The sequence below is a fragment of the Panthera uncia genome (genome assembly GCF_023721935.1).
Source record: "Panthera uncia isolate 11264 chromosome D3 unlocalized genomic scaffold, Puncia_PCG_1.0 HiC_scaffold_8, whole genome shotgun sequence".
In the NCBI taxonomy this organism is placed as follows: Eukaryota; Metazoa; Chordata; class Mammalia; order Carnivora; family Felidae; genus Panthera; species Panthera uncia.
Window position 1 is genome coordinate 82,487,237 of NW_026057586.1, and position 25,645 is coordinate 82,512,881.

Consider the following 25,645-nt stretch of genomic DNA (forward strand, 5'->3'; position numbering starts at 1 on the left):
AGAGCAAACCTTTTAGTTCAAATGCTCTCTCCCCTGTTTCTCTCATTCTCTCTTTGCCAGGAGCACTAACAGCATCAATTTAATGGAAGCAATTTTTCTGTTCCCCTCTTCGCCTCCCACTATCCCATATGACAAAACTTGGAAACAACATGATTTATTGGGGAAAAAATATAAAAAACAGTTCACCTTAGGTTAGAAATGAAAAAAGTTGCTGTATCCCCTGTGTTCTGTTGGGAGAAGTCCTTCCATTTATCGGGGGAAGGGGGCTCAGATGGGGAACCCCATATTCTTTGCTGTTTTCTCAAAGGCAAGCAGCCCTTCTGAAGCCCCCACAACCCTCATCCTCCCAGCTGAGAGCCTAGGATAGCAGCAAATGAGAGAAAGGCATATGTTTGGTGGGAAACGTGGATATAATCAAGTGAGACTAGATTCATGTAAATAATTTAATTACCTTGCACAGCTATGAAATCTCTTGGTTTCCGCTTCCATTATTAATGATGAATGTTAACTATCAGAGGACATTGGCTGAGGTTTCCTGACATACTGGATACTGGGGGAGGGGGTTTAGGTGTCCCTAGGCAGTCATACCAGGCTTGTCACTGATCATACTGGTCCCTGCCTCCAGCTGATCCCACCCCGCCCTGGGATTGACTGGGAGATACATTATGTACCTTGTGATGGAAGCACCTACCACCACCTATGAAAAGACTTATCAAAAACACAGAACCTGAATGTGACCAAGCCTCTAGTCCAACTGCCTGTGCATAGCAAAACACAGGGTACAGAGGAGCAAATTAGACCACACCTGGCAACACAATCAGAAAAATCTCAGCTAGAGGTGAGAAGACTTGTCCAGAGTCCCTCAGCTGGTGGTGGAGCTGGGATTTGAACCCAAGCTTATGAGCACGGCATTCTCCTGAGACCACATGAGAGGCCAGAGAAAGCGCAGCTGGGCTGCCCAGAGGTGAACAAGGACCAGAAGAGCCCAGAAGCAAGGAGGGCACTTCTGCTGCAAGGGGCAAAGTCCGTCATCCTGTTCTCTCTCTAGGCCGGCTTTCTCAGCTTCTCAACCGATCTCAAACTCAAACTCCTGGGATAACGAGTACAGTGGCCTTGCTGGAGACGTATCAGGAGCTGGCAACCAGCAGTGAGTAGGGAGTCTTCAGGAAAAGTGGTCCAACTACTCCCACATATGAATCACACACACACACACACACACAAAGGTGCGGGATGGAAAGGGAGTTTACAGATTAGCAGAAGTAGTGTGACCAACTTGTCACAGTTTGCCTGGGGCTTTTCCGGTTTTAGCCCCCAAAATTTTATACCTCAGGTCCTTCCCAGCTTTACAACCCAAAAGTTCTGTATCCCAGTCCAACCAGGACAGCTGGGTTGCCATACTAGGAGGTACATCAACCAATCCCAATGTGTGGGTCCTGTATGAGTCCTGATATGGATCAAAACTTTTTTTTAAAAACTGAGGAGCCAATCAGGGACACTGAAGTGTTGCCTGGATATTGGATGATAATAAGAAACTACTGTTAAACAAAAGAGTAACCATGTGTGTTATGCACATTAACTACACCTAACTGTGGTCATCTCTTAGCAATAGCTACACATAGCACACCTGAAATGAATATAAAGCTACATGTCAATAACATCTCAATTTAAAAAACTGTTAAAAAATATAAGATGATATTGTACTAATGTTTGAAAAGGTTTTTTTTTATTTTTTAGATGTATGCACTAAAATATTTAGAAGTGAAATGATCCAATGAATTGGGCTTGCCTCAAAATAATCCAGAGGTGTGAGAGGCAAGTGCCTATGAGCCAACAGTTGTTGAAACTGGGTCCACATGACTCATTATTTTATTTGCTTTGTTTTTGTGGTTTTAAATTTTTCCATACTAAAGAGTAAAAGGAAGGAAGACAGAGAAGAAGAGAGGGAAGGAAGGAGAAAGAAATGATTGTAGGAAGATACACATTCTTGGAGTCAAATTTGAACACTTGAAATTTACAAGTCTGATCTAGAACACAGATCAGCAAACTTTTTCTGTAAAGAGTCAGAGAGTAAATATTTTTGGCTCTGTGGGACAAATGGTCTCTGTTGCAACTACTGAACTCTGCCCTGGTGAATGCGCATGGTTGTGTGCAATAAAACTTTATTTACAAAAATAGGCAGCCAGCTGGATTGGGTCAGTGGGCTGTAATTTGCCAGTCCCTGGTCTAGAAGGATACCAGCTGGATTCAGTTCCACTACCTACTTGCTATTGTGAATTTACGAAAGTCACCTAACCTTTCCAAGTAGTAGTTTCCTCCTCTGTAAAATGGTGATAATAATAGTAACTATGTTAGAAGGATTAAATAAGATAATGAATGAATAAATGCAGCTGGGTCTAAATCAAAGTGAACAGGTTCTCCACAAACAGCAGACTGTTATCAATCTGTCATACCTTACAAGAATATTTTGTTCACTGCTTAGAATAGCGTCTGGAATGTAGTAGAAGTCCAACAAATATTTGTTGAATTGATGAATGATTATGCCTTCCCCCATTAAGAGAAGAAGGTATGGATAGGAGAATATGGTCTTCTCACTACTTTTTGCAATGTCAAGGTCTCCCCACCTTGTACCTTGGAAAGGAAACATTTAGAACGGAGACATCCAAGTCTTCCTTCACACTACAAGGAGTCAGCTTCTGAGAACTTCCCAAGAGGTTGTGTAGCTGAGTTTGCTAAAAAGTCAGGAACATTTCAGTGTGATCGCTTAATTTAAGGGGTGGTCCAGGTAAGCGGGCCATCCCAAGCTCTGGTGGTCAATGTGTCACAGAAACCGCAAACTGCTCCACCTGGCCCTCATGGGCCCGGTGGGAGACTGCAACGTAGGCTGGAGGTGCCATGGAGAAGCTGAGCCAACGGGGGAAGTTTTCATCCAGGCTTGGCTGCCGTCTTGTTTGGATTGGAAGTAAACTCTCAACTATTGGAGCAGGGCTCGCTGGTTTTGACTCTCCTTCCACAGAGAACCTAGGGGGTACGTAAGGTCTTGGTGTAGGCAAATCACGTGAAAGAATGAAACAAAATGGCAACAGAGCCTGGCTCTGATGGGCAAGAACTAGAAGCAATTCATTCTCAGCCGCATGATTTTCTTTGTCTTGACTTTGGGGCAAAATATATAGATGCTTAGGGTGGTGGAGATCTGCACACTTTCAGGGCTTTCTACACCCCGAGGTAGACACCTGTCTTCCCTCTCTGTTTTGCTGAGAATCACTCTACCATTCCTCCAAGAGCAAAACCACAAACACCTGCAGGAACCTAGCAGTGGCTCCACGATGTGAAGGGGTAAGATAAGAGGGAGAGGTGGGTGGTGGGAAGCATGGATGGACAAAACTGGCAAGAGGCTGGATGAGGCCTGACAGCCAGCTGGCTAGTCTATGATCTTTCTTCTACCTGAGATGGGCCACAGCAGCTGATGTTTGTACTGAGGCATCTTCCTGTCCACAGCTGACTGCACCCGGCTGACACTGGTCACAAGCTAGGCTAATGATCTTCATTACCCCAGGAGTTTGAATTTGAGACTGGTTGATTTTGATTTGTCTGAGCTTCAGTGACTGTGGGGTGAACCCGGAGGCTGAGATGGCTGTAACAGGTGCCACTTTCTAACATGTGCAAGAAAGCCAGCCTAGGGAGCGGGAAGGGTAAGGGACTCTGCCCCTTGCAGCAGAAGTGCCCTCCTTGCTTCTTGGCTCACCTGGTTCCTTGTTCACCTCTGGGCAGTCCAGCTGTGCTTTCTCTGGCCTCTCATGTGGTCTCAGGAGAGTGCTGTGCTCATGAACTTGGGTTCAAATCCCAGCTCCATCACTAGCTGAAGGACTCTGGGCAAGTCACCTCAACTTGATGAGCCTCAGTTTCTTCTGTAAAATGGGGAGAATACCAATTCTTTCCTTATAGACTCCTATAAGGATTAAATGGCACAACTGTGTGTCTGGCATACAACAGATGTCTCATAAATATCATCGCAGCTAACGTAGTAATAAATTCTCTTTGTGAAGGCTAGCTTGAGTGGATGTTTGTTTTTTGCACTCCAAGGCTTTCTCTAAAAACGGGCCTCCAGCTGCCCTCAACACCAACGCCTCCCACTCCGAGGCTCAGAAGGGGCTGGGGGTCTCCTTCCCTCCCCCACCAAGGCCTGGGACAAGACCTAGACTGAGACAGAACACAGACATACGGGATTACTCCTGATGGCCAAGGAAGCCCCAGTGTTGCTGTGCCCCCACCCTACTCATTACAAAAAGCAACAGGCGAGGCAAACAGATGGCAGAGAGATGGCTTTTTTCCTCTCCTCCTAAATAACAAGGTGAAAAAAAAAAAAGGAAAGGAGATGAACAGATTTCTACCGTCTAGGAGATCAAAGAGAAATGGCCATTTTCACTGATAAAACCTCACTCAGATGCTGTCCCTGAGCCCAGGCATCTGATCTCCTGGGGTGGCACGGGGAAAGGTCTGGCTTGCTATTGCCTATCGATGTATCATTAATTTCTTTTTGTTTCCTGCTATGGTGTACACCCGACTCAAGGTGAGAGAACGCAACTAGGCTGCGACTTCTCAGATTGATAGATTGCGTTTCTGTGCCGGGTCCGTTTCATGCTTGGTGACTTTGCAGCAAAGCAATTATCACTGTGGAATGCATAATGGCCTAATTAATAACTAATGTCAGGTTGGCCTCTGAGCCATGATTATACCTTGGCAAGCCAACTTTTTTTTTTGTTTAAACATTCCAGGAGAAAAATATTATTATAATTGACTGGTTAAATTGTCAAAGTGTCCCTACCCATGGACGTGTAAGCATGTAAGGCCTGGAACAGAGAGGTGTTCTGCTGCCAACTGGCCGTGTGACCTTGCTCAGCATCTCAGCCTCTCTGTGTCTGCACCTGTAAACAGAGCCACCTTTCTGGAACTGAGTGGGATACCTGCATATACACACACACACACACACACACACAGTTATGTACCTCTTACTCATTGCTATATCCCCATTGCTTGGCACACAGTAGGTGCTTAGTAAATAATGGTTAAAGTAAATGACTCTGGAGTCAGACTGCCTGGGTGCAAATCTTGTTTCTGCCTCTGATGAGCAGTGTGACCTTGGGCAAGTTACCTAACCTCTCTGTGCCTCATTCCTCTCATTTGTAAAATTTTGATAGCATCTGCCCCATAGGTGGTCATGAGGAATAATGAACTGGTATCTGTAAAGCGCTTAGAATGCTGCCTGGAACATGGAAACCACCATAGCAATGTTTGCCAATATTACTATATGTCAACATTCATGTAATAAATACTTATGTGGCAACCATTGTGTGTCAGGCTCTGTGTTGGACCTGGGAACAAAATAGTCTACAGAGTGCACTCTCTTTCCTTTGGTTAGGGAGGGACAAGCATTATTTGAATAGACAAATAAATATATAATTATAAGTCAGGCTAAATATTATGTAGGATGCCATGAGCGTATGTAATAAGGAGGCTTGATTAAATTTGGGAAGTCACAGAGCCTCTCCTGAGAAAGTGACATTTGAACAGCAATCTGAAAGACGTGTAGGCCTTATGTCAGTGGTTCTCAGCAATTGTGCCCTTCAGGGGACACTGTCTGGAAACACTTCTGGCTGTCCACCTGAGGAGAGGGATACTACTGGCATCAAATAGGTGGAGGTCAGGGCTACTACTCAACAGTCTACAATGCAGGGGACAGCCCTCGCAACACAGAATGATCTGGCCCCAAATGTCAGATGTGCTGAGGTTGAGAGCCCCTGCATTAAGCAGACAAAATAGGTGGGGAGAGAGCATCAGGCAGAGGGAAGAGCAGGTGCAAAGGCCTTGAGGTGGAGAGAGCATGCTTTCAAGAAAGTGCGTAAAGGATGCAAAGAGGGAAGGGGACCGGATGAGAGAGAAGCTACAGGATGAGTGGCAGAGGGCCTCACTGGTGGTGGTCAGAGGTCTGGATTTCATTCCAGGTTCCCTGGAAGTTACTGGAGGGTTATAAGCAGAGAGGCCTGTCACGTGTCTGCCTTCTTAAGAGCTCACCTGGGCTGCTGGCAGAGAGCACTGGGTAAATTAATCTGGAAAACAATGGAGCTGGATTCTGTGATACCTCCTTTCTGGGAGAGACAGAGATGTCAAAACCACATCCCTGTCTAATGAAAGAGGCCCATCCAGAGGGGGTGGCAGAACGGCCTAGGGGACACAGGTGAAGATAGGGACCTGGAGGACCAGAAAGTCTCACAGCCAAGGTCACATTTGGGTGGAGCCTTGAAGGACAAGCAGGGATTTGCCTGGGAGCTTATGGAGGAAAAGCATTCTGGGAGAAGGGAACAGAATGTGCAAAGGCTCAGAAGCCCTGCACAACAGCTCTCTGCCCAGGATAACTCAGAGTCAAGCTGTCAGGAAGACAGGAATGAACACAATGACCTTTCCTTGTCTTGGATGATGGAAAGGTTTTGCTGCTTTTACAAGGCAATGTTTGTTTGTTTTTTTTTTTTGGCAATTATTATTTGTCAATTATCTTCGCAATTATTATAGGAAAGAAAATTAAAGCACAGAGATTTAAAACACTTTTTATAACTCAAAGATGCTAGGGGTGGGGCACCTGGGTGGCTCAGTCGGTTGAACATCCAACTTCGGCTCAGGTCATGATCTCACAGTTCATGGGTTTGAGCCCCATGTTGGGCTCTGTGCCGACAGCTCAGAGCCTGGAGCCTGCTTTGGATTCTGTGTCACCGTCTCTCTGTCCCTCCCCCGCTTGTGCTCTCTCTCTCTCTCAAAAATAAAAAAATATTAAAAAAAAAAAGACGCTAGGGGTGCCTGGGTCGTCAATTGGTTAGGCATCCGACTCTCGATTTTTGGCTCAAGTCATGATCTCATGATTCATGGGATTGAGCCCTGTGTTGGGCTCTGTGCTGACAGCACAGAAACTACTTGGGATTCTCTCTCTCCTTCTCTCTCTGCTCTTTTCCCACTCGTTTTCTCTCTCTCTCTCCTTCTCTCTCTCAAAATAAATAAACAAAAAAAGATGCTAGTCAAGTGGAAGATCAGAATGTGAATCCAGGTCTCACACAATTAAGTAGACCATAAAATAAAATCTGGGCATTTCTCTTGAACCAATATCAATCAGGCTGCAACCTCTAATCCTTTGTCTTCTTTGAGATGCTCTCTCTCCCTGTCTCACCCCAGGGCAAGGGGTTAATAGCTGGGACTGGTGTCCGGAGTACACCTCCCAGAAAGATCTGATCTTCATAAACTGAAGCTCCTGGGCTGTTCACCCAACCTCCTAGCTGTTTAGACTTCATGCCTCAGTATGCTCATCTCTACAACAGGCACAAAACAATCTCTATCCCAGAGGGTTGTAGCAATGATGTTAAAGGCCAGTACTTGTAGAGAGTCTAGAAGAATGTCTGGCACATACTGAGCACATAGGGGGGTTTGGCAGCTGCTGTGGTTACTGATGTTGTTATTAGCAATAGTATCCTCACAGCCTGCAGAGTTTCTGAGGAACCTGCTGGTCCAGCATCCATCCTTTCTTAATCCAGTTTTTGGTCTGACTCAATAGGAAAAATGATGGGGAGAACAGGGACCATTTGTTGAACACCTACCATGTGCTAGGCATAGTCTTATGGAATCCTCTGGCAACAACCCTTTTAGGGAGGGACAAATATTATCCTCATTTTCCAGGTGAAGGAGATGAGGCATGGGAGGGCAGGTCACCTGCTCAAGATCACACCGCTGGTGAGAGGCAGAGCTGGGGTTGAGTCCAGAGGTCCCTGGCTCCTAGAAGCTGGGTGTTCAAACCAACGGGGCTTGTTTTCCCAAGATCCCCAAACCAGCTCTGCCTCCACCTCTTTCTCTAATGGGGGTCACACCCTGTTGCCCTCCAGAGCTTCTATCTCCATCTGTCGCGTCAAGACTGGGCCCCACTTCCAAGCTCTTTCACACCAGGCTTGTCTTTGCCACTTTCCTGCCCCTGCCTCAGGCCAGGACACCATTATTGTTTTATGTCTCAAATGCCCCAAATCTAGACTCTTGAATCAACCCTCTCTACCTCACACACCTCCAGAGGGGTCTTTCTAGAAAAGGCTTCTGGTGCTGCTGTCCTTATATACCAAAAGGGACTCTGTGGCACCTCCTCTGCCCATGAAACAAAGCACAGACTCAGCTTGGCATTCAGGGCCCCTCTGTCACACCCAAATGTGTTTCCTAGCCTTGTCTTCTCCTCCAGTCTCCGCATATTGTAGCTCCAGATAGGCTTAGTGGCATTGCCTGCTCAACAGCCATTGAGGAATGATTACTCTTCATTTTAAGCTTTCTGTGTGCTATGCACTTAGCTAAGCAACCATCTCATTTAAACCTCATGACAAACCTGTACAGTAGGCACCATTTTATTGATAAAGAAACTGAAGCTTGGAATGAGGGTAAGTGACTTGCCCAAGATCACCTCTCCAGTGACCAAACTGGGGCTCAAACCCAAATCTGCCTGATGCCAAGGCCTGTGCTCTTACCGCCACATCTTATCCTCCGTGTTCCATTCTATCCATCTTCCTAACCTGAGCGGGGACTTCACCTCCTCTGGGAAGTCTTCTCTATTGCCTGCCTACAAAATAATCACTTTCTCCATGGCACATGTAGGACGTTTTCCTCCTACTTCACATTTGCTTTATTTCTTAGTGAACAGTGAATGTGGGCTGCTAACGGGTGACCTGGCCTTCTTGTTGGACAGAGCTCACTTCTTTCCTTAGCCAGTCCAGCACAGAACAGGATGCACGGTAGGATATAACACCAGACAAACCATTAAAATGCTTCCTTGCTCTTGATTTGCTGCACCCCTGGATTTGGCAGGCCCATGAATTCCATCTTCTGCTCATCTGTCCAAAACGTATGGGCCTACTGTGTACAAAGCTGTTTTCTGGGCTCCATCCTGTTTGCCAACAGCTAATGAGGGAGGTGCTCCATCAAGCAGGGAGTCCACAGTGCAGCAGAGTTATATGCTCACATAATCCTGGGTTTTTCTCCCCGCCTTAGGCCCACAATGGTAGACTCTATTTTCAGCCTCCCTTGAAATTGGATATAGTGTTATAATTGAGTTCCGGCCAAAGGAATGTGGGCAAAAATAATGTGGCCACTTCCAGGTCTGGACCTTGAAAACTTCCCGAGACCCGCCATGTTTTCTCCACCCCTGCCTGTGTATCAACCAAATGAAGGGGACTCCAGGACACAGTGGAGGGCAGAGCCAGACGACATGACATGTCTGGATCCCTAAATGACTGCACTGAACAGTCCCCATCCCCCATCCACCAGCACTAGATTGTGATGTGAGTGAGAAAGAACGTCCAACTGTGTTCCATGTTGCTGCAGGAATGAGCCCACGAGGACTCATGCAGACACACTTGGGTTCAAATTCCAGCTCTTCTACTTGGTGGCTAGGTGATCATGATGTCTCAACCTCTGAGTGTCAGTCTCCTCCTTATAAAAGAAATGCAATCATCTCTATTTTAGAATTCTCTAGAGTACTCCACAACATCCCAGATATCAGACAACCAGCCTTGAGTGTGGCACCCAGTAGGTGCTCAATCAATGGAAATATCCTCCTGCCCCCTGGCCTCATCTCTGTGTCTCAGTCCCTGGGTCTCAGGGCAGGGTCCCTGCTTGGTTCTGGGACATAGGATTTGGATAATCTTAATCTTTGCTGGTCTCTACGAATATTTGATTTTATGCATTTTAATTATTATTTTGTGCTTGTGCTGGGAATAATTTTATTACAGGGCAGGAGTTTATAAACCTCAGAGGAGAAATAAATGAGAGACCTTTGTCTGTTGTAGTGTGGGCTCTAGGGCCAGGAGAGTGGAAAGAGAGGAGACTTAAGGAAGTGGCCTTTGAGGGTGGGGAGGTAATGGGTGCCAGTGTGCCAGGGTGAGCCTGGTTCAAGGTGATGATGTGCTTGGCAGGGTGAATCTGGGGGTGACAGAGGCCAGGGCACAGGTGAGAGCCTGGGCACTTAGGATACCTCTCCCTGGCTTTTAGCCCACGAAAGTCTCACTTCCTTCCTGCCTCAGGGCATTTGCACATACTGTTCCTTTCACCTGGAATACCATTCCTCCTTTCCTCGAGTTTAGCCACATCTTAACATTCCTACTCTTGCTTTAGTTCATAATTCATTTCCTCCTGGAAGCCCTCCCTGACATCCCAGGATGCTCTCATAGCCCCATGAAGTTCCCTGTCACAGCTCCTTCTGCAGACGGTAATCATACTATATTTACTTGTTGTGTGAGTACCTGAATTATGTCTGTCTTCCCTCAGAAGGTCACCTCTGGGAGGGGATGGACTTTGTCTTCTTTGCACCTGTGCCTGGAACAGTGCCTGGCACACAGAAGGTACTCTGTAAATATTTGCCGACTAAATAAATGAATAAGTCAATTTACTCTCTTCTACACCCTGTACACCTAAAAGTAGGGGTCAGCAAACTACTCCAGCAAAGGGCCAGATAATAAATATTTTTGGCTTTGCAGGTTCGTTGCAATTACTGAACTCTGCTGTTGTGATAGGAAAGCAGCTACAGACAACATATAAATGAATGAGCATGGCTGTGTTCCTATAGAACTTTATTTATAAAAACAGGCTGTGGCCCAAGGGCCATAGTTTGCTGACCTCTAAAGCCGGCCATTTGTGACTCTGTTCTCACGTGGTACAAGGATTATTTCTAGTGGTGTGCTAGGGGCTGGCCTGTAACAGCTTGCAAAAGCCGATTGCTAAATTTTCAGGAATTTTGCAAGCTGGTTGTTAAACATAGCCATTATTAAAAATTAAATCAAATGAACCTACAATTATAATAAATAATTTATATTAAAAATAATGATACCACAAATGGAAGAAGCTTGAGGACGTTACGCTGAATGAAATTAGCCAGCCACAGAAAGTCTACAACAACTGCATGGTTCCACTTCCATAAATTACTCAGGGTAGCCAAAATGAGATTCAGAAACAAGAATGGTGGTTACCAGGGGTGGGGAATGGGGAGTTATTGTTTTAATGGGTATGGAGTTTTAGTTTGGGAGGATGAAAAAAGTTACGGAAATGGATGGTGGTGATGGTTGCACAACAGTGTGAACGTACTTAATGCCACTGAACTGTACACTTAAAAATGGTTCAGACGGTATAAACTTGAAGTTACATGTATTTTGCCAAAAAAAAGTGGGGGAAGAAAGGAAATACATATTCAGCACTCACGACTTCCTAATTATTTGATTACATTTCACCACTCTCTGTGCTCTGAGTTCCTTACATCTATTACATCTGCGTGGTGAGATACTACATGAGTGCCACTGTGCGTGTCTTCCCAATTCCATGTTGGCAGCTTGAAATTGGCCACCGTGGAAGTATTTACACCATGGAAAGCGGGAGAGGATCCAGATACTTCCCTCCCCCACCCCCACCCCCACCCCCGCCTGTTGTTCAGCATTTATCAGCACACCACTGGTTATTTCCATGTGTCTGGCTTCTCCAGTAGATGGTAAGCTTCTAGGGCAGAACTCCTCAAACGCTAGAATTCCAGCAGAAGCTTTTAAAATCCTGATGCCCAAGCCTCATACCAGACCAAGAATGCTGGCCTCTCTGGGGTGAGACCCAGGTCTCAGTGTTTTTTTTTTTTTTTTTTTTTTAAAGCCCTCAGGAGATCCCTCTGGGCAGTCAGGGTTGAAAGCCATTGGGCTGATCTAAGGTTGAACATCTCAAACTTCAGTGTGCATGCAAATCACACTAAAGCACCTTGTTCAACTGCAGATTCTGATTCAGGAGATCTGGGGCAGGATGTTGGGAGGCCAAGACTGCATTTCTACCCAGGTGATGCAGATGCTGCTGGTCCATGGACCACACTTTAAATAGCAAAGCCTTAGATGGAAGGATGCTGCCAGTTACTTAGAGGAAACGGTTTCCTTTATGCTTGGTGACCATGTGGTGATCTGCCTGTCTCTCCCACCTTCCCCCCGAACAAACAAGGTGGGCATTATAAGAACCCATTTTACAGGGCAAGAGCCTGAGGCTGGTGAAGTGACCTGCCCAAGGTCCCACAGCCAAGAGGCAGTGGTGGGGCTTGGACCCAGTTTTTCGAGACTCCAAATCCAGTGCTTTTGCTTTCATTAGCTGCCTGACTGAGGCCACTCTAGGTATGGGGATTACATGGACCTGAAAATGCATCCGGGTCCTTTTCTTGGCTGTGTGACCCTAGGGGGGTTTCTTACCCTCCCTGGGCCTCATTCCTGCCACTCAGGGCAAAAGGAGGGGCTGACTGTGATACTGTGATGAGGGCCTCCTGCAGGGCTCACCTCACAGAGGACACTCCCATCCAGGAAGGTTCCTGCGGTAGTACCTAAACTTGGGGATGGCACTTCAAGGGCCCCACCATGGTAATAATAACCCTAGGGGGTCATGCAGTTCAGCCCTCTGAGCTAGAACAAAGGGAAGGCAAGCACGGGGCCTTTTGGGTGCAACTGCATTTTGCCTTGGCAGCATTCAGCATGTCTGTAGTTAGTTAATACACTGCTGGATGATTTTAGAATCAGAATCAGACTCGTCGCCATAACCACGGTCGGGGCTTAGCCTCTGATACCCATCTCCACTTTCTTTGCACCATTATTTTAAACCTTTCCATCTATAACTTCAATTGATCCTCACACTTACCTTGTAAGATAGGGACTATAAAGAGTCCCATTTACAGATGAAGGAATCAAGGTGCACAGAGAGAAAAATAACTTGCCCCAGGTCATACAATTAGCAAGCCGCAGAGCAGAGGTTTGAACCCAGGCTGTCTGGCTCCAGAACTGTGCTCTTAACCACTGCACTATGTTGCCTTTCAAGTAATTTATGTGTACGATGCAAATGTGCCTTGTGCCCCAATGTACTCTGAGTTCCCCAGGGACACAGGCCCTGTCTCTCTTGTAACCTGTAGTGTCCCGAGGGCCCCGAACAGGGTCTGCACATAGCAGACGCTCAGGAAATAGTTTTTGAATGAGGGAATGAGTGGGCTAGTTTAATCTCTCCCATTCCACATCCTGGTCATGTGAAACTCAATCACAGCCGTGACTGTCAGCGGCACCAAGGGGTGTGTGTCCATCTGTCTGTCTCTCCCACTAGGCCGTGAGTGTCATGAGGAACAGAACCCGGGGTGCTCACTGCCGTATCTCTAGAGCCTGGCACCCACCCTGGTACACAACAAGTGCCAAATAAGTGTCTGCTGTAGAGTGAAGGTCTCAGTGGAACTGAAAAGGGAAGCAGGGGTGTGCATAGGTGTTCTAGGGACTGCTGGCTGGAGAGTAAAGGGCAACAACACTAAATGATCATGATTCTACAGTCCCGCCTCTGGGAGGTTTACCCCACATCAAGCTCTTTATCTGCATGGATCCTCCCAGCCTCCCTGGGGGTGGGGACTGTTACCATCCCTATTTTACAGTCAGGGAAACTAAAAACCGCGCCAAAGGACAGAGCTGGGATTTGAACCCAGGTGCAAATCTAGGCTTATGTCATTTCCACTCCACCAAGGGCGCCTGATGAATAAGTAATTTGTGTTCACCCTCTCACTGTGCGTGCTTAGCATTGTTCCTGGCAGACAGCAGGTGCTCAACTGTATTCTGAACATGAGTGAATAAGAATGCTCACCACCTCAGCCCCGGCATCTTGCACCATCCATGCCTGGCACATAGTAGGTGCTCAACAAAGATCTACTGGATGGACGCAGGAGTGACTGCTGGTGTTGTGGGCTAGCGGCTGCGATAGCTTCTGCTTTGCTCCCTGCCACCCCCAGGCACACATGAGCGCTAACAGACACTTGGCTGACAGCGCCACGAGATGGATGCGCGCCTGGCGGCCTCACCTCCCTGCCGACTGGCCCCGCATGGCCTTCCATAATGCAGTCCATTAAAAGGCTTGTAAATTTTCATACAAGAAAGCCTACCATGGCGTCAGCATAGACTAATTGTTGTTAAATGTGCGGGAATGTTACCGCCACACCGCTGGAGCGATCACTCTTCCCAGCCTGGCCCAGACGCCGACCCATTCCTCTGCAGGCGGAAAGCTTACAACATTCACACAAGGCCAAAAAGCAATTCGTGTCAAAAAGATCAATAATATAAAAATAAAGCATGAGAATTCTAGTTAAAGGGAATGTCATATAAATATGTGGTTCACGTCCATGATTCCAAGATTAAAAAAAATCAATCAATATCGTTCTTTAGATGATGTTATTTCTAATGAGAAATACCCGGAACAACTGCAAATAACTGCTTAACTGGGGGGAAAAAGCATTAATAATTTACTTTATAAGGCATATGATACCGAATGAAAGAGGATCGCTGCTGGTTCTTAATTTGGTTGTAATGCAGCGTGACAGGCTCAATGATGCTTTGGTGCGTTCTTAATATTAAATTCAGAAGGATGTTCAGCTCATTCTAAGTTTTACCCCAAGCTGGTCAGGGTAAAACCAAAGGGGCAAGACTCATTATGGAAGCCAAGGAGACTTGTGCCATCAAAGTTATTAAGTCATCAAAGAGGAGGGAGTAGGGAGAGTGTGTGTACATGTGCAAGCTGGGGGCAGTGGGAGGGACAGAAGTCCCTCTCATTGCATCTTGCGAGCGACACCCTGTTTACAGAGCCACTTCTATATGCCAAGTTCTGGGCTGAGTGTGCAGACCTGGGTTTGAATCCCAGCTCCCTTTATGGGCTGGGCTTCCCTGGTGGATTCTGTCTGAAAAAGCTCAGCAAAGTCACATCTGAAAGGCCTACATCCGGCTGAGTGATGAGGTCCTCCCCAGCCCTAACCACCTGCAAGTGTCCAATTCTGGCCCTCAATCTAGAGTCCACATCCTCGGTGTTTCCTGTACCGCCATGCCTCTGTTTAGCCCTCCAAACTGAGGTTTCCATCTTCCAGACTCGGCTCTGTTGGTGAAGAGCTGTGTGAGCTTAGACCGGCGGCCAACCTCTCTGAGACCCAATTTCTCACCTGTAAGAGGGGACGATACCAGCAGCACCTCTCTCACTGTGTCGCTGAGAGGCAGTGAAACGTGAGAGGCTTTACTAAAGGCTCAAAAGATTTGCTGGCTAAAAATCCAGACTAAGCTATTCACCACCACATGCTGGCTGCTGAGTCTCAGTTACCTCACCCGAGAAATGGGTGAGACCAGAAGCCTACTCATGAGGCTTGTGGGAGGAATAAATGTGATGAGACAAGTCTCAACTCGTCCACTTGAAATGCCAACTTAAGTTCAAGGAGCACTCACTACATATGCTGGGCTTTGCTCCTGGGGTTTTTCATGTATTGACTCAATTAATCCTCATATGCACCCTATGAGGTGGGTACTATTATTATCTCCACTTAGAAAACAAGAAAACCAAGGCCCAGAGAGATTTAGTGACTTGCCCAGGGTCACACAGCCAGGAAGCAGAGAGCTAGGATGCAAGCCAGCGCCAACCTGGCTCTAGAACCTATGCTTGCCCCCAGTGCTTGTCTTTCCTGTGGGTCCTTCTGGTCAGCAAGGCAATTTCTTCCTGGTCTTACTGGCTGGTCAGGACTACATGTGTCTAATGTCAGTTGTCACCCTAAGGAGGCCTCACTTACAAAGGATGGTCATGACAGTGCTGGGAGCCACTGAGAAAGGGTAGTTTGGGGAGCAAGAGAGTTAAGACATCAAAAATGGCTGGACGAGCAAATAATGTAAAAAGGCAAAAAGAAAAAAAAAAGGCCCTGAAATTAAACTTCAGCTCAAAGGGAATGGCAGGAGTCCTGTAGGCACGTGCAAAACAAAGGGGAGCACAGGGACCAAATTAGGACATGGCACGTAGGGCTGGGGGGTTGTGGCCTAGGTAGGAAGACATATGTTTGTCTCAGGTGATCTGAACTGTGAGGTCCCCCTCCATGTCTTTCTCAGGCAGCTTGCCTGCAGGAACACAGATTGACCTGTTCAGAATCTTGTCCTGGGTTAGGACTCCCTTCCTTGCCCATGACTGCCTGGGAGGGAAAAATGATCCCCAGTGTTCAGGGCTGGAACAGACAATGTCAAAGCCAATGATGACCTCAGGCTCTGGGCACTGGATGGAGGTGGTGTAAGAGGGGTACAGCCCCCTCCTCTCAGTCACCGTGCCTCCATGCCATCTGATTAGCAGTTGGAGGGATCCTACTGAAACCTGAGTCAGACCTGGTCCCCGCTCTACTATAAAGTCTCCTATGGCTCTCACCTAATTCAGAGTCACAGCCAAAGCCCTTAAAGTAGCCCCAAGGCCTTGAATGATCTGGTGCCTGTAAAGATGACTTATGCTAAGTGTCATGGTGGACAAGTACAAGGGCTGTGCTGTGAAAGGTGGCAGGGGTGTGAGGGGTGGTGTCCAAGACTGACCAGGGTGCAGGGTTGGTCAGGGAGGGCTTCCTTATTCCCTGAGGATCTGACACTTGAAAGGAGTGAATCGGGCAAAAAGATGGTCCAGGGAGAGCATTCCAGGCAGAGGGAATAGCGAGTACAAACACTCTGAGCTAGGAACAAGTTAGGCTGCCTGCTGCTCGAGGTGAGCGGCAGGCAGGGGCCAGATAATGCTGGGGCCCACTGGCCTTGGGTTTCTGCCCTAAGGACTTTTCTGATCCCACACCACCCTCCTGGGCCTGAATCCATGCCCCCTAGCTTCTTTCCCTGCCTCAGGTACAGACTTGGGCTCTAGATGAAATGCTGGTCCTCTCCTCTCTGTGCCTCAGTTTCCTCATCTGTAAAAGGGACTAATCACAGAACCTCTCCCTGATTAGAAATCTTATGAAAAACACATGATATAACCATTAGAAAGTATGCAGTATGTAGTAGCATGCAATAAAAGTCACCTCGGGAGGCTTCTCTAACAAAGGCAAGGCCCACCTTCGGTGCCAAGCCTGGCTGTTTACTGACAACAGTGGGCAATGAGGCTTAGTGATACCCAGATCAGGAAGGGGCACTGTGGGCATCCTGGCCTGGGTCTGATCAATCACAAGATCCTGGTAGGCGGATGTGGTCAAAAGAAGAGAATTCCCAGCTCTCTGCCCATCACGAAAGTGAGAGGCACTCAGGGTAGAGAGTGTTGGGCACCTTTGGCTGGGTGAAGTCTGCAGGGAAGGGTCTGTAAGGCTTCGAACTACAGCAGGTTATGATATCTTACATCTCCAACCATGGTGGCACCCCCGAAACCCATGTGAACCAGGGGGAAAAGTGTCCCCATCCCATTTGACAGATGGCACAGTGGAGGACATCTAACTGGACTAGAGTTAAACATATCCATTTGTTGGTTGGTTGGCTGACTGGTTGAGTCATCAACTCAGCTAACAAACACTCACCGAGGTGGAGCTGTCAAGCTGGGGGGCACCGAGCTTTGCTTTGCCACCTAAATGGCCTACAGGGGAGGCAGTGAGACTCCACCTTTTGCTTCCTTGCAAACCCCTGTTTCACCACTACCTTTCTGCTCCTCTGCAAACAGACCTTCCATCTGCTCTGACCTTTAGCCATTGGGGTTTGTCTCAGAGTTGCGCCCCAATCCCATCAGAAGAAACACAAGGAGAAGAGACGAAATCATCCACAAACTGTTGACACTCCCCCCTGGCACCTGCAGGGCAATGCCAGGCCCGAAGCTGAGCAGGCAGTGTGCCTTCTGTGTGCCCCGGCTTCTGCTCCAGGAGCACCCAGCACTCTCCCTCTGGAATGAGGGGAGATGGCCGCACTCGGAAGGGATGAAGGCCTAAGAACTTGGTGCTGGGGGAAGATGTCTGGAGAGAGCGGAAATCTGACAAAAGGCTGAGAGAAGGGAGCTGAGGTGGAGGAGAAAAGGGAGAAGGTCAAGAGAGAAGGAGGGGAGAGAGAGAGGGAGAAGGGAGCTGAGGATCAGGGGAAGGAGGGAAAGAACTGGCAGTCTGCAGATCCTGGCTGTTCTGGTGATCTGTTGCTGTGTAACCAGCTGCCCCAAAATGGTGTGGCTCAAAACAATGGCTTCTTATTGTCTCTCATGGCTCTGTGGGCTGATGGGGCTCAGCTGGGCAGTTCTCTTGTTATTTCTCAGGCAGTCCACAGCCAGATGGCAGCTCAGCCGCACTGGCCTGATGGCTCCACCGGGCTGGATGGCCAGCGTGGCTCCCTGACTCACGCCTGGTACCTTAGTGCTCCTAGCCCCTCTCATCCGCGTGGAGCGTCATCCCCTAGGCCCCCTCTGTACAGGGAGGGCTTCTCACAGCAGAGTGGTCTCGGGCAAGTCACACTTCTTACATGAAGGTTGGGCTGCAAGCCGCAGGAGGCAGAATCACCAGTCCAGCGAAGACCTCCAGCTGGTACTGGAAGAGGGTCACCTCCACCACATTCTAGTGACTGAAGTGGACACAGGCCCAGACTCAAAGAATGAAGACACAGGCTCCACTTCTTGAGGGGGTAATGCCAGACACATTGCACTTATGCAGGGGATGAGTGTGAACGTGAAGCTCAGAAAAGAAGCAGAAGTTCTAAGAGGAAACTAAGAGGCCTCCCGTGAGCTCTTGACATGACTCCTGGACATTATTTCAATCATAGGGACCGAACTCCTAGTGACATTCCTTGAGGGCATAGATGGTGTCTCACCATCTTTGGGCCTTCCACAGCTTTCACTTGGAGCCTGGCACATAGTAGGTGCTTCACAAGTATCTGTTAAGTGGACCTGCAAGGTTCCAAGCAGAAAGGAGGCCCTTCTGGGGCTTGCACAAATACTTGCCCTCCCCCACATCAACAGGTGTCTAGTTAACTGCGAGGTCATGACCCTCACTAGGCCCAGCATCTAGAATACCACCTGGAATGCAGTAGGGCTTCAGTAAAGGTTTGTTGAGTGAACACATGATTGCATGGACTCAACAGATGATGAATATGTCTCTCACAAGTGGCACCTTGGTCTCGTTTCTAAGCTCCTAGAAGGGGGTCATGCCACACAAGCTCCCTCAGACCTTGACAGAACAGAGAGAGACTATCTTGGCCCCATGCCACCAAACACACCCACCACAATGGGAATCAGACTCGCCAGCCACCTGACAGAGGATTTCACTGAACCTCATGCAATCCTATGAGCTGTCACAGTGCAGGAAACAGTGGCTCGGAGACATGAAGTCACTTGGCCAAAGTCACATAAGTTTGTCAGTGTTCAGGTGGAACTCAGACCCTGGACGTCTGATGGCCATGCTCTCCTGTCTCCCCTGGAGATTAGAGGCTCTGCATCAGCCCCCGTGGTTCCCAAACTGAAGTGTTTCCATCAGGCCCAGGTTAATGTGTCTGTTCCAACTCAACCAAAGGGTTTTCCATCATTCAGGCTACATGTCCTTCCTGGTGGAAGAAGAAGGAAGCAGAGAGAAAAAAATCTCACAGTGGCCCTGCCATCTTCCTGGCCGGGCCAGTACACACACTCCTTAGAAAAGTTTCACCTCTGGTTTAGCATAACAAAACTTTTAATTTAGATGTTTTCATCTCTCTCTCCAAGTAAAAATAAGTTTAAAATAATGACTGTAATAAATGAAGGTAATTAATTGTAGTTTGTTCCTTTACTGTCTAGTCAGCTTAATTTTACCTTTTCAACTAATAATGAGAAAATAATTTTTGTGCTCGGAGGGTTAATGATATGTAACTGCGAGAGCTGCTAATTGCATGTTGCAATCCATCCATCAACAACCCCATCTGTGCGACTTGATTATGTTTGCTAAATTATTGCTTTGAATTATCTTTCATAAAGCAACTTTTGTAATTAGTGGGGCTTTCGTCTTGCTCTTTTCTCTGAGCGCAAGGATATTCAAACTTTGGCCATTTCAAGCTGTCTCCATTAAGCCACCTTCTCTGGCTGTCTTTGTTTCCCTGAGCAGGGGGAATCAAGACTGTCCTTTAAGCAATCAAGGCAGAGAGAAAAAGCTTCCTTGATTCACAGCAGGGCAAATTCACTTCCTCTCTGCACCCCTCCCACCAGCACATGCATACACGCGCGCGAGCGCGCGCGCGCGCACACACACACACACACACACACACACACAAAAGAAAAAGAAAAAGAAAAAGAAAAAGAAAAAAGAAAAAAGAAAAAAGAAAAAAAAAAGCCCACACATATACAGAATAAAAAGATAAAAAGGATGCCCAGATTCAGTATATACCAGGGCTGGTGAAATGAAATTAAAGAATGAAGTTGAACATGTTATATTTCAACAAGAGGCCCATACTGGGAAAGAAGGAATATTCAGCCCCAGCGTTTTATGGGCTACTTTATGTGACTTGAGATGGTGTTTGCCTCAGGGAATATTCCTGGGAGGTGATTAATGCCCTCTTGGGAATTCTCTGCTCTGAGCCTGGAGCCTGGTGGATCGGGAGAGGGAAGTGGCATAAAGGATGAACCCTCATTAAAAAAATTAAAATGAAAATCAAATTTGGATTATGAACGGCTTGTGCATGAGCAGTTTGTTCTGGACGAAGACGAAGATGCTTTTTATTAACACCTTTCTCTGGCGGCGTTTCTCCCCGGAGGCGTAGGGAGGGACATGGCGGCTGCAATGGATTAGTCAATAGATCATGAGGAAAGCAGGGGTTTCAAGAATAAAACTCCAGATAAATGTAGTCTTTTTGGTACATTAAAGGGACGATGGAAAGCCCTCTTAAGAAAATTAACGAAGTTATTTGGAGATCCTCAGCTATTAAAACAGTGTGAATTCAACATGCCACATGAATTTGGAAATGAGAATTCAGCTTTGTCTTCCCTTTTGGACCAACTAAAACCTTCTCTCCCTCTGTAAGTTACTGAGTACCAACAGTGTACCAGGCGCTGTGTCAACTGCCTCCACCCTTAGTTCTTCGAATCTTTACTATTAACTTCCATTTGCCAGAGGAGGAAAGCTGCAGCTCAGAGAGGTTAAGGAACCTCTCCCTAGCCACACAGCTAGGTAAGCAGCAGTGCTGAGATTGAAGCTAGGCCTGCCTCAGTCTGATTTGTACATGCTTTCTGCCATACTGCACTGATTGTTTTCTGGATCATCACCCAAACGAAACACTGAACTCTTTCTCCTATGGAAAAAATGATGTAAGTCACACCTGCTTCCTACAGGGACAGAAAGCCCCCTTCTTCCGGAAAAAAGCCTTGAACACCCACTTAGGAAAGAGGCAGATTCCAGCCCATGCATAGCAGAGGCCAAATAAACCTGTACTGGAGGTGACTGATAACAGGAATAATAAAATAACCAGGACTATCAACATAAGGCAATGTTCTAAGCACTCCATGGGCATTAACTTTGCTCTTCCTCAATCACAACCCTATGAAGGAGGTACAATTATTACCCAGTTTTACAGATAAGGAAACAAAAGCACCGAGAGGTTAAGTAACCTGCATAAGGTCAAACAGTGAGGAACTGGCAGAGGTAGGGTTCAAACCCAGGTTGGCTCCAGAGTCTGCTCTTTATCGCCCAGTAGCTTTCTATGTGCCAGGCATTACATTAAAACCCTTCCCTGCAATATATCTCAGTTAGTCCATAAAACAACACAAAAACGGCTGGAGTGTCTTTATTCCCATGAACAGATAGGGAAACTGAGGCTCTAAGTGGCTAAGAGAAGCTCCGCCCACAGCCCAAGCAAGGGAACAGCTGAAAAAGCGCTGCTCAGTGCCTGTCTTCAGGCTGGGCAGAGGAATCAGCTGCCTGAGAGGTCTTGTGTGCTGAGCATCCCTCATGGGACCAGGGCTTGGCAGATGGGAACCTCTTTTTTTAAAAAAACACAAAGCCATGACAACAAATTCCCAACATTATTGGTCTTCTTTCTGGTTTGTTTTTCCCCCTTCAGCTCAGGCACCTCACAACCAAATGAATCAATACTGGATGGCCCTATAAATAAATAAGCACATCAGTCAACTCAGTAATAAAATGAAGGGATGAAAAATATGGAAATCAGCGACATTTGTGTAAATCCAGTTATTGTTTACTTTAATATTGCCTTATGCGCTTACGCGGTTCCAAAGAGACAGATTTAAAGTAATGTGGCGCTTGGCGGATGACAGACTTAAAATACATCACCATCGGAGAGTTCTGAGAAGGGCCAGCCCTTCCAAGGTCCTGCCTAAATCCAGGGGAGACTGAGAAGAGCCCCCTAAAGATGGAACATTTGACAAACAACTTCCCCTTCCACTACCCTGCCTCAGTGTAATTCCATTCTCTTCCTAGCCCGCCTCCCTTGCCAGCAGGATGAGTGGACGTTCTCAGAATCCTGGTCACAAAGTCAAGTCAAGAGGAGAAATGGAGGAGGTTTGGCCTCATCACAGGGCTCCAGGAAGTCAAGAGAAACAACTGGCTGAAGACCAGTTCCTTCAGCTGCTGCCAAAGGAACAGGGTCCGATGGGTTGTCAGGAAAGAACATGAACAGTGTTGATTTTATACTCAGATGGTGGGTCAGTAGAGAGGATTTCAGGGCGGGCTGGTAACTGTTTGGACTTATCTGTAAGACTGCCTTAGAGAATCAAAGCAGAGCAGAATGCCCGGGGACAGCAAAGGTCACTGAAGACAAACCTCTTGATTTAAAAAAATGGGAAACCAAGCCTGGAAGGTGAGGTGGTTCATTCAAGGTCACAGATACTATGTATAGCAGAGCTGGTGTAAGGCTGGACAAAATCTAGGAAGAGGGAGATTTCTTGGGATCAGACACTGGAATCCCATCAAACAGAATGGAGAACCCATTCTTACTATGTCACCATTGGCTGATCCAGAGAGAACGGGGCAGAGTTTGCAATGGGGGTAGGCAGGTTTCTCCCAAGCTTCCAGAGGCTGCTGGCCTCCTCTGGCAATTCCAGGTGGGACAGGAGAGGGAACCAGGGAATGTTTTTGTGACATGCCATTGGCCTTGGGTCTTACCTCAGCTTGGAAGCTTTTTAATACAGGAGCCACCATCTCTCTGATTTCCTGAAAAAGAGATCAGCGAAGAGTTCACTACAGTGCCAGGTGGGATACCCCCATGGCCCCTGCTTGCAGTGCACTGTTGTCCCCTAGGTCAGCATTTCCCAAATGTGTCCCATGGGATGTGCATCTGTGGGATTTCATAAGGGTTTCTCATATATACACCTACACACAGATACACTCACACATACACACACACACATGGTGCCAAGCCAAATCAGACTGGGAAAGAAAGTCCAACATCAAGTTTCTTCCCTGAAAGACTTTTTGGAACCTTTAGTATAATGCACCTTGTGCATTTCTGGAAGAGGGGGAAGGAAATAGCATTTCCCAAATAGATCTGATCGTGGAATACTCTTTTATGCAAAGCACTCATGGGGATTGGTGGTGCATCATGTGACACTCTTTGGAGTGGGGGATTGGCGGGGGGGGGGGGGGGATGGAGAGGTGGCCTCAACTCTCCACACCCAGCACCATGTCACTGAAGTCTCTTCATAAAAACCTCTGTCCTTGAAGCATTTGCTCAGGGCTGTCTCTTCCAGGTGGCCATCTCTGCTTCCCCTCACCCAACTGCCCCTCTCCGGCAAACACTTCACTTTGCATTTTAGCAACATAACTTCTGTACTTGTCTCTCCCTCCTCACCAGAATGTGCAGCTTTTGGGAACTTGGCAGGGGCACCTCCATGGTGCCCAGATCAGAGGAAGGGCTCTGTGAATGTTTAATAAACTTTATGGCAGTGGGCTATCTTCAGAAGGGAGCATCCTACTTCTGGACCCCAATTTCCTGTCTTTCACAAACGACCTTGAGGTTCCCAGCCCCAAGGGCTTCCCTGCTTGGCTCCTGTGAGTTCTCCCCAGGACATAAGAGGGAGGCCTTTTAGAACCTAGTGTTGCAAGATTCCAACCCTAAATGCTTCAGTTTCCTCTGAGACCCACTGGTGATTCCATGACTGCTGTCAGCCATGGCCCACAAGAAACTCCCATGGAAGGAGGAGATGTGAAGGGCTCAAGAGTGTGGGGGAGACAGGGGCAGTGGGGAGAAGTGGAAAGGAAGACGTGGGCACAAGATACTTAAGTTTAGGTGAAGAATAAATCCCTTAATTACAAAATAAGGTTGTGCTACTGTCCCTGGAAATTATCTCTCTTCTGGGTCCTGGGTACCCCTCCTCACTGATCGGGTGTTTCCCAGGGCTCCTCAGAGCCAGTGATATAGTGATGGCATGCTGGGGATCTTCAGGAAGCACACAGGAGTTCATGTGAATTTATCTAGCGGATTTGATCACAAGGAACTATGGGGTGCATGGGCTGAGCCATGGAAAAGGAAATGCACAAAAACCTAGGTCACAGGTTGTGAACTCAAATGTCCACAGAGGCCAGGGGGAAGTGGACATGAGGGAGGCAGGCTGGGAGGTCCCGTGGCAAATCTTGGGAGAACTCAAGCACTGTGTGATGGGGGTGGCAGTTGCTCAGCTCCAGCTGGTGACTGCCATGTGGGCATGAGCCTCTGTGTGACCAGATCTACCAAAGAATCTCAAAAGGTACTAGAAATTTGAGGTTTTGAGTGAAATCTTCTGAGATGTTAAACGTTGGTAAACTTACTGTAAAACTTGAGTTTACAGACCAAATAAAACATACCAGTAGGAAACCTCTGGTCCAGGTTCAGGAAACATTAGTGCTGGAAGGGGCCTCAGAAACCATCTCTCCAGTGCCCTGAATTTCCAGAAGGGGAGACCAAGGCGCTGAGAGGGGCTGGCTTGCTCAAGTCTCACAGTGCGCGAGTGGCTCAGCTATCATCTGAATGCAGACAACCCAAACCAGCTGTCGGCACACTTGAGAGAGTTTAAGGGATTCAAATCTGAGGGCCAACTTTGGGCCAATGCTGACCATTTCTAGAAGCTCCTTGTCCTGTATGCTTCACCCTTAGGGGGGGAAGCTGAGCATAGGCACCAGCAGGAGGTGAGTTGGGCACCAGCCAGATGACGTTCTTAAATAAAGCCTTGGCATGACTCTCCCCATCAGGAGAGACTAGTTCCAAAAATGAGAATTTTCAGAGGCGCGACTATAATAGGAATGGAAACTTATTCCTTCTAATTACATAATTGCATAATTATGCAGTATTGAAATTATGTAAGCCGAACTCCGAGGCTTAAAACCTGGCCTGGATTTCCCTCATCACCCGGGGGGCTCCCATGTGGCCCCCGGGGAGGAGGATGAGATGGAGGGTTTGTGCTGACCGGAGAGAAAGCATGTAGGGCTGGGAAGATCTAGGGCCATTTCATCTCTGCTTCCCACAGAATGGAGAGTCAGAGGTGAAGCTTCTGGTATCCTCTTTCGAGGCAGAAAATCAGTTTAAATAATAAGCCACTATCTGTTCTTAGAGGGAAACAAAGGATGCTCAGCATTACCTATGCCTTCTTAGCTCCAGGAGTCAAACCAAGGACTTGACTTGGCCTTCTGAAGCCGCAACATGGGAGACACTCGGATCTGAGATTGCTGCCCCTTCTCCTGGAGCACTCTCCCTCAGCTCTCAAACCTAAGATTCCTTCCCTAATCGCTCCATGGGCAGGTTCTAGCTGCAGCCTACTTCTTCTTGCTTTGAAGAACCGAACATACTTATGACTTGTGTGAGGAAGATTTCACAGCTAGAAGACCTGAACCCTCTGTGCTCATGTAGCCCGATTCCTGGGTAGGCCTGCCTCTTCT

The 25,645-nt window shown here is 47.4% G+C and overlaps 1 protein-coding gene across 4 annotated transcripts in view; it reads right to left on the reverse strand.

The window, feature by feature from the left end:
- CUX2 (cut like homeobox 2) overlaps positions 1 to 25,645 on the reverse strand; it is a 283,634-nt gene that overhangs the window by 79,497 nt on the left and 178,492 nt on the right. For all 4 annotated transcript variants that reach the window (XM_049619320.1, XM_049619319.1, XM_049619321.1 and 1 more), the window contains exon 3: positions 22,901 to 22,948. In XM_049619320.1, the coding sequence (XP_049475277.1) occupies positions 22,901 to 22,936 (36 nt within the window). In that variant the 5' untranslated portion in view covers positions 22,937 to 22,948. The remainder of the gene's footprint in view (positions 1 to 22,900; positions 22,949 to 25,645) is intronic.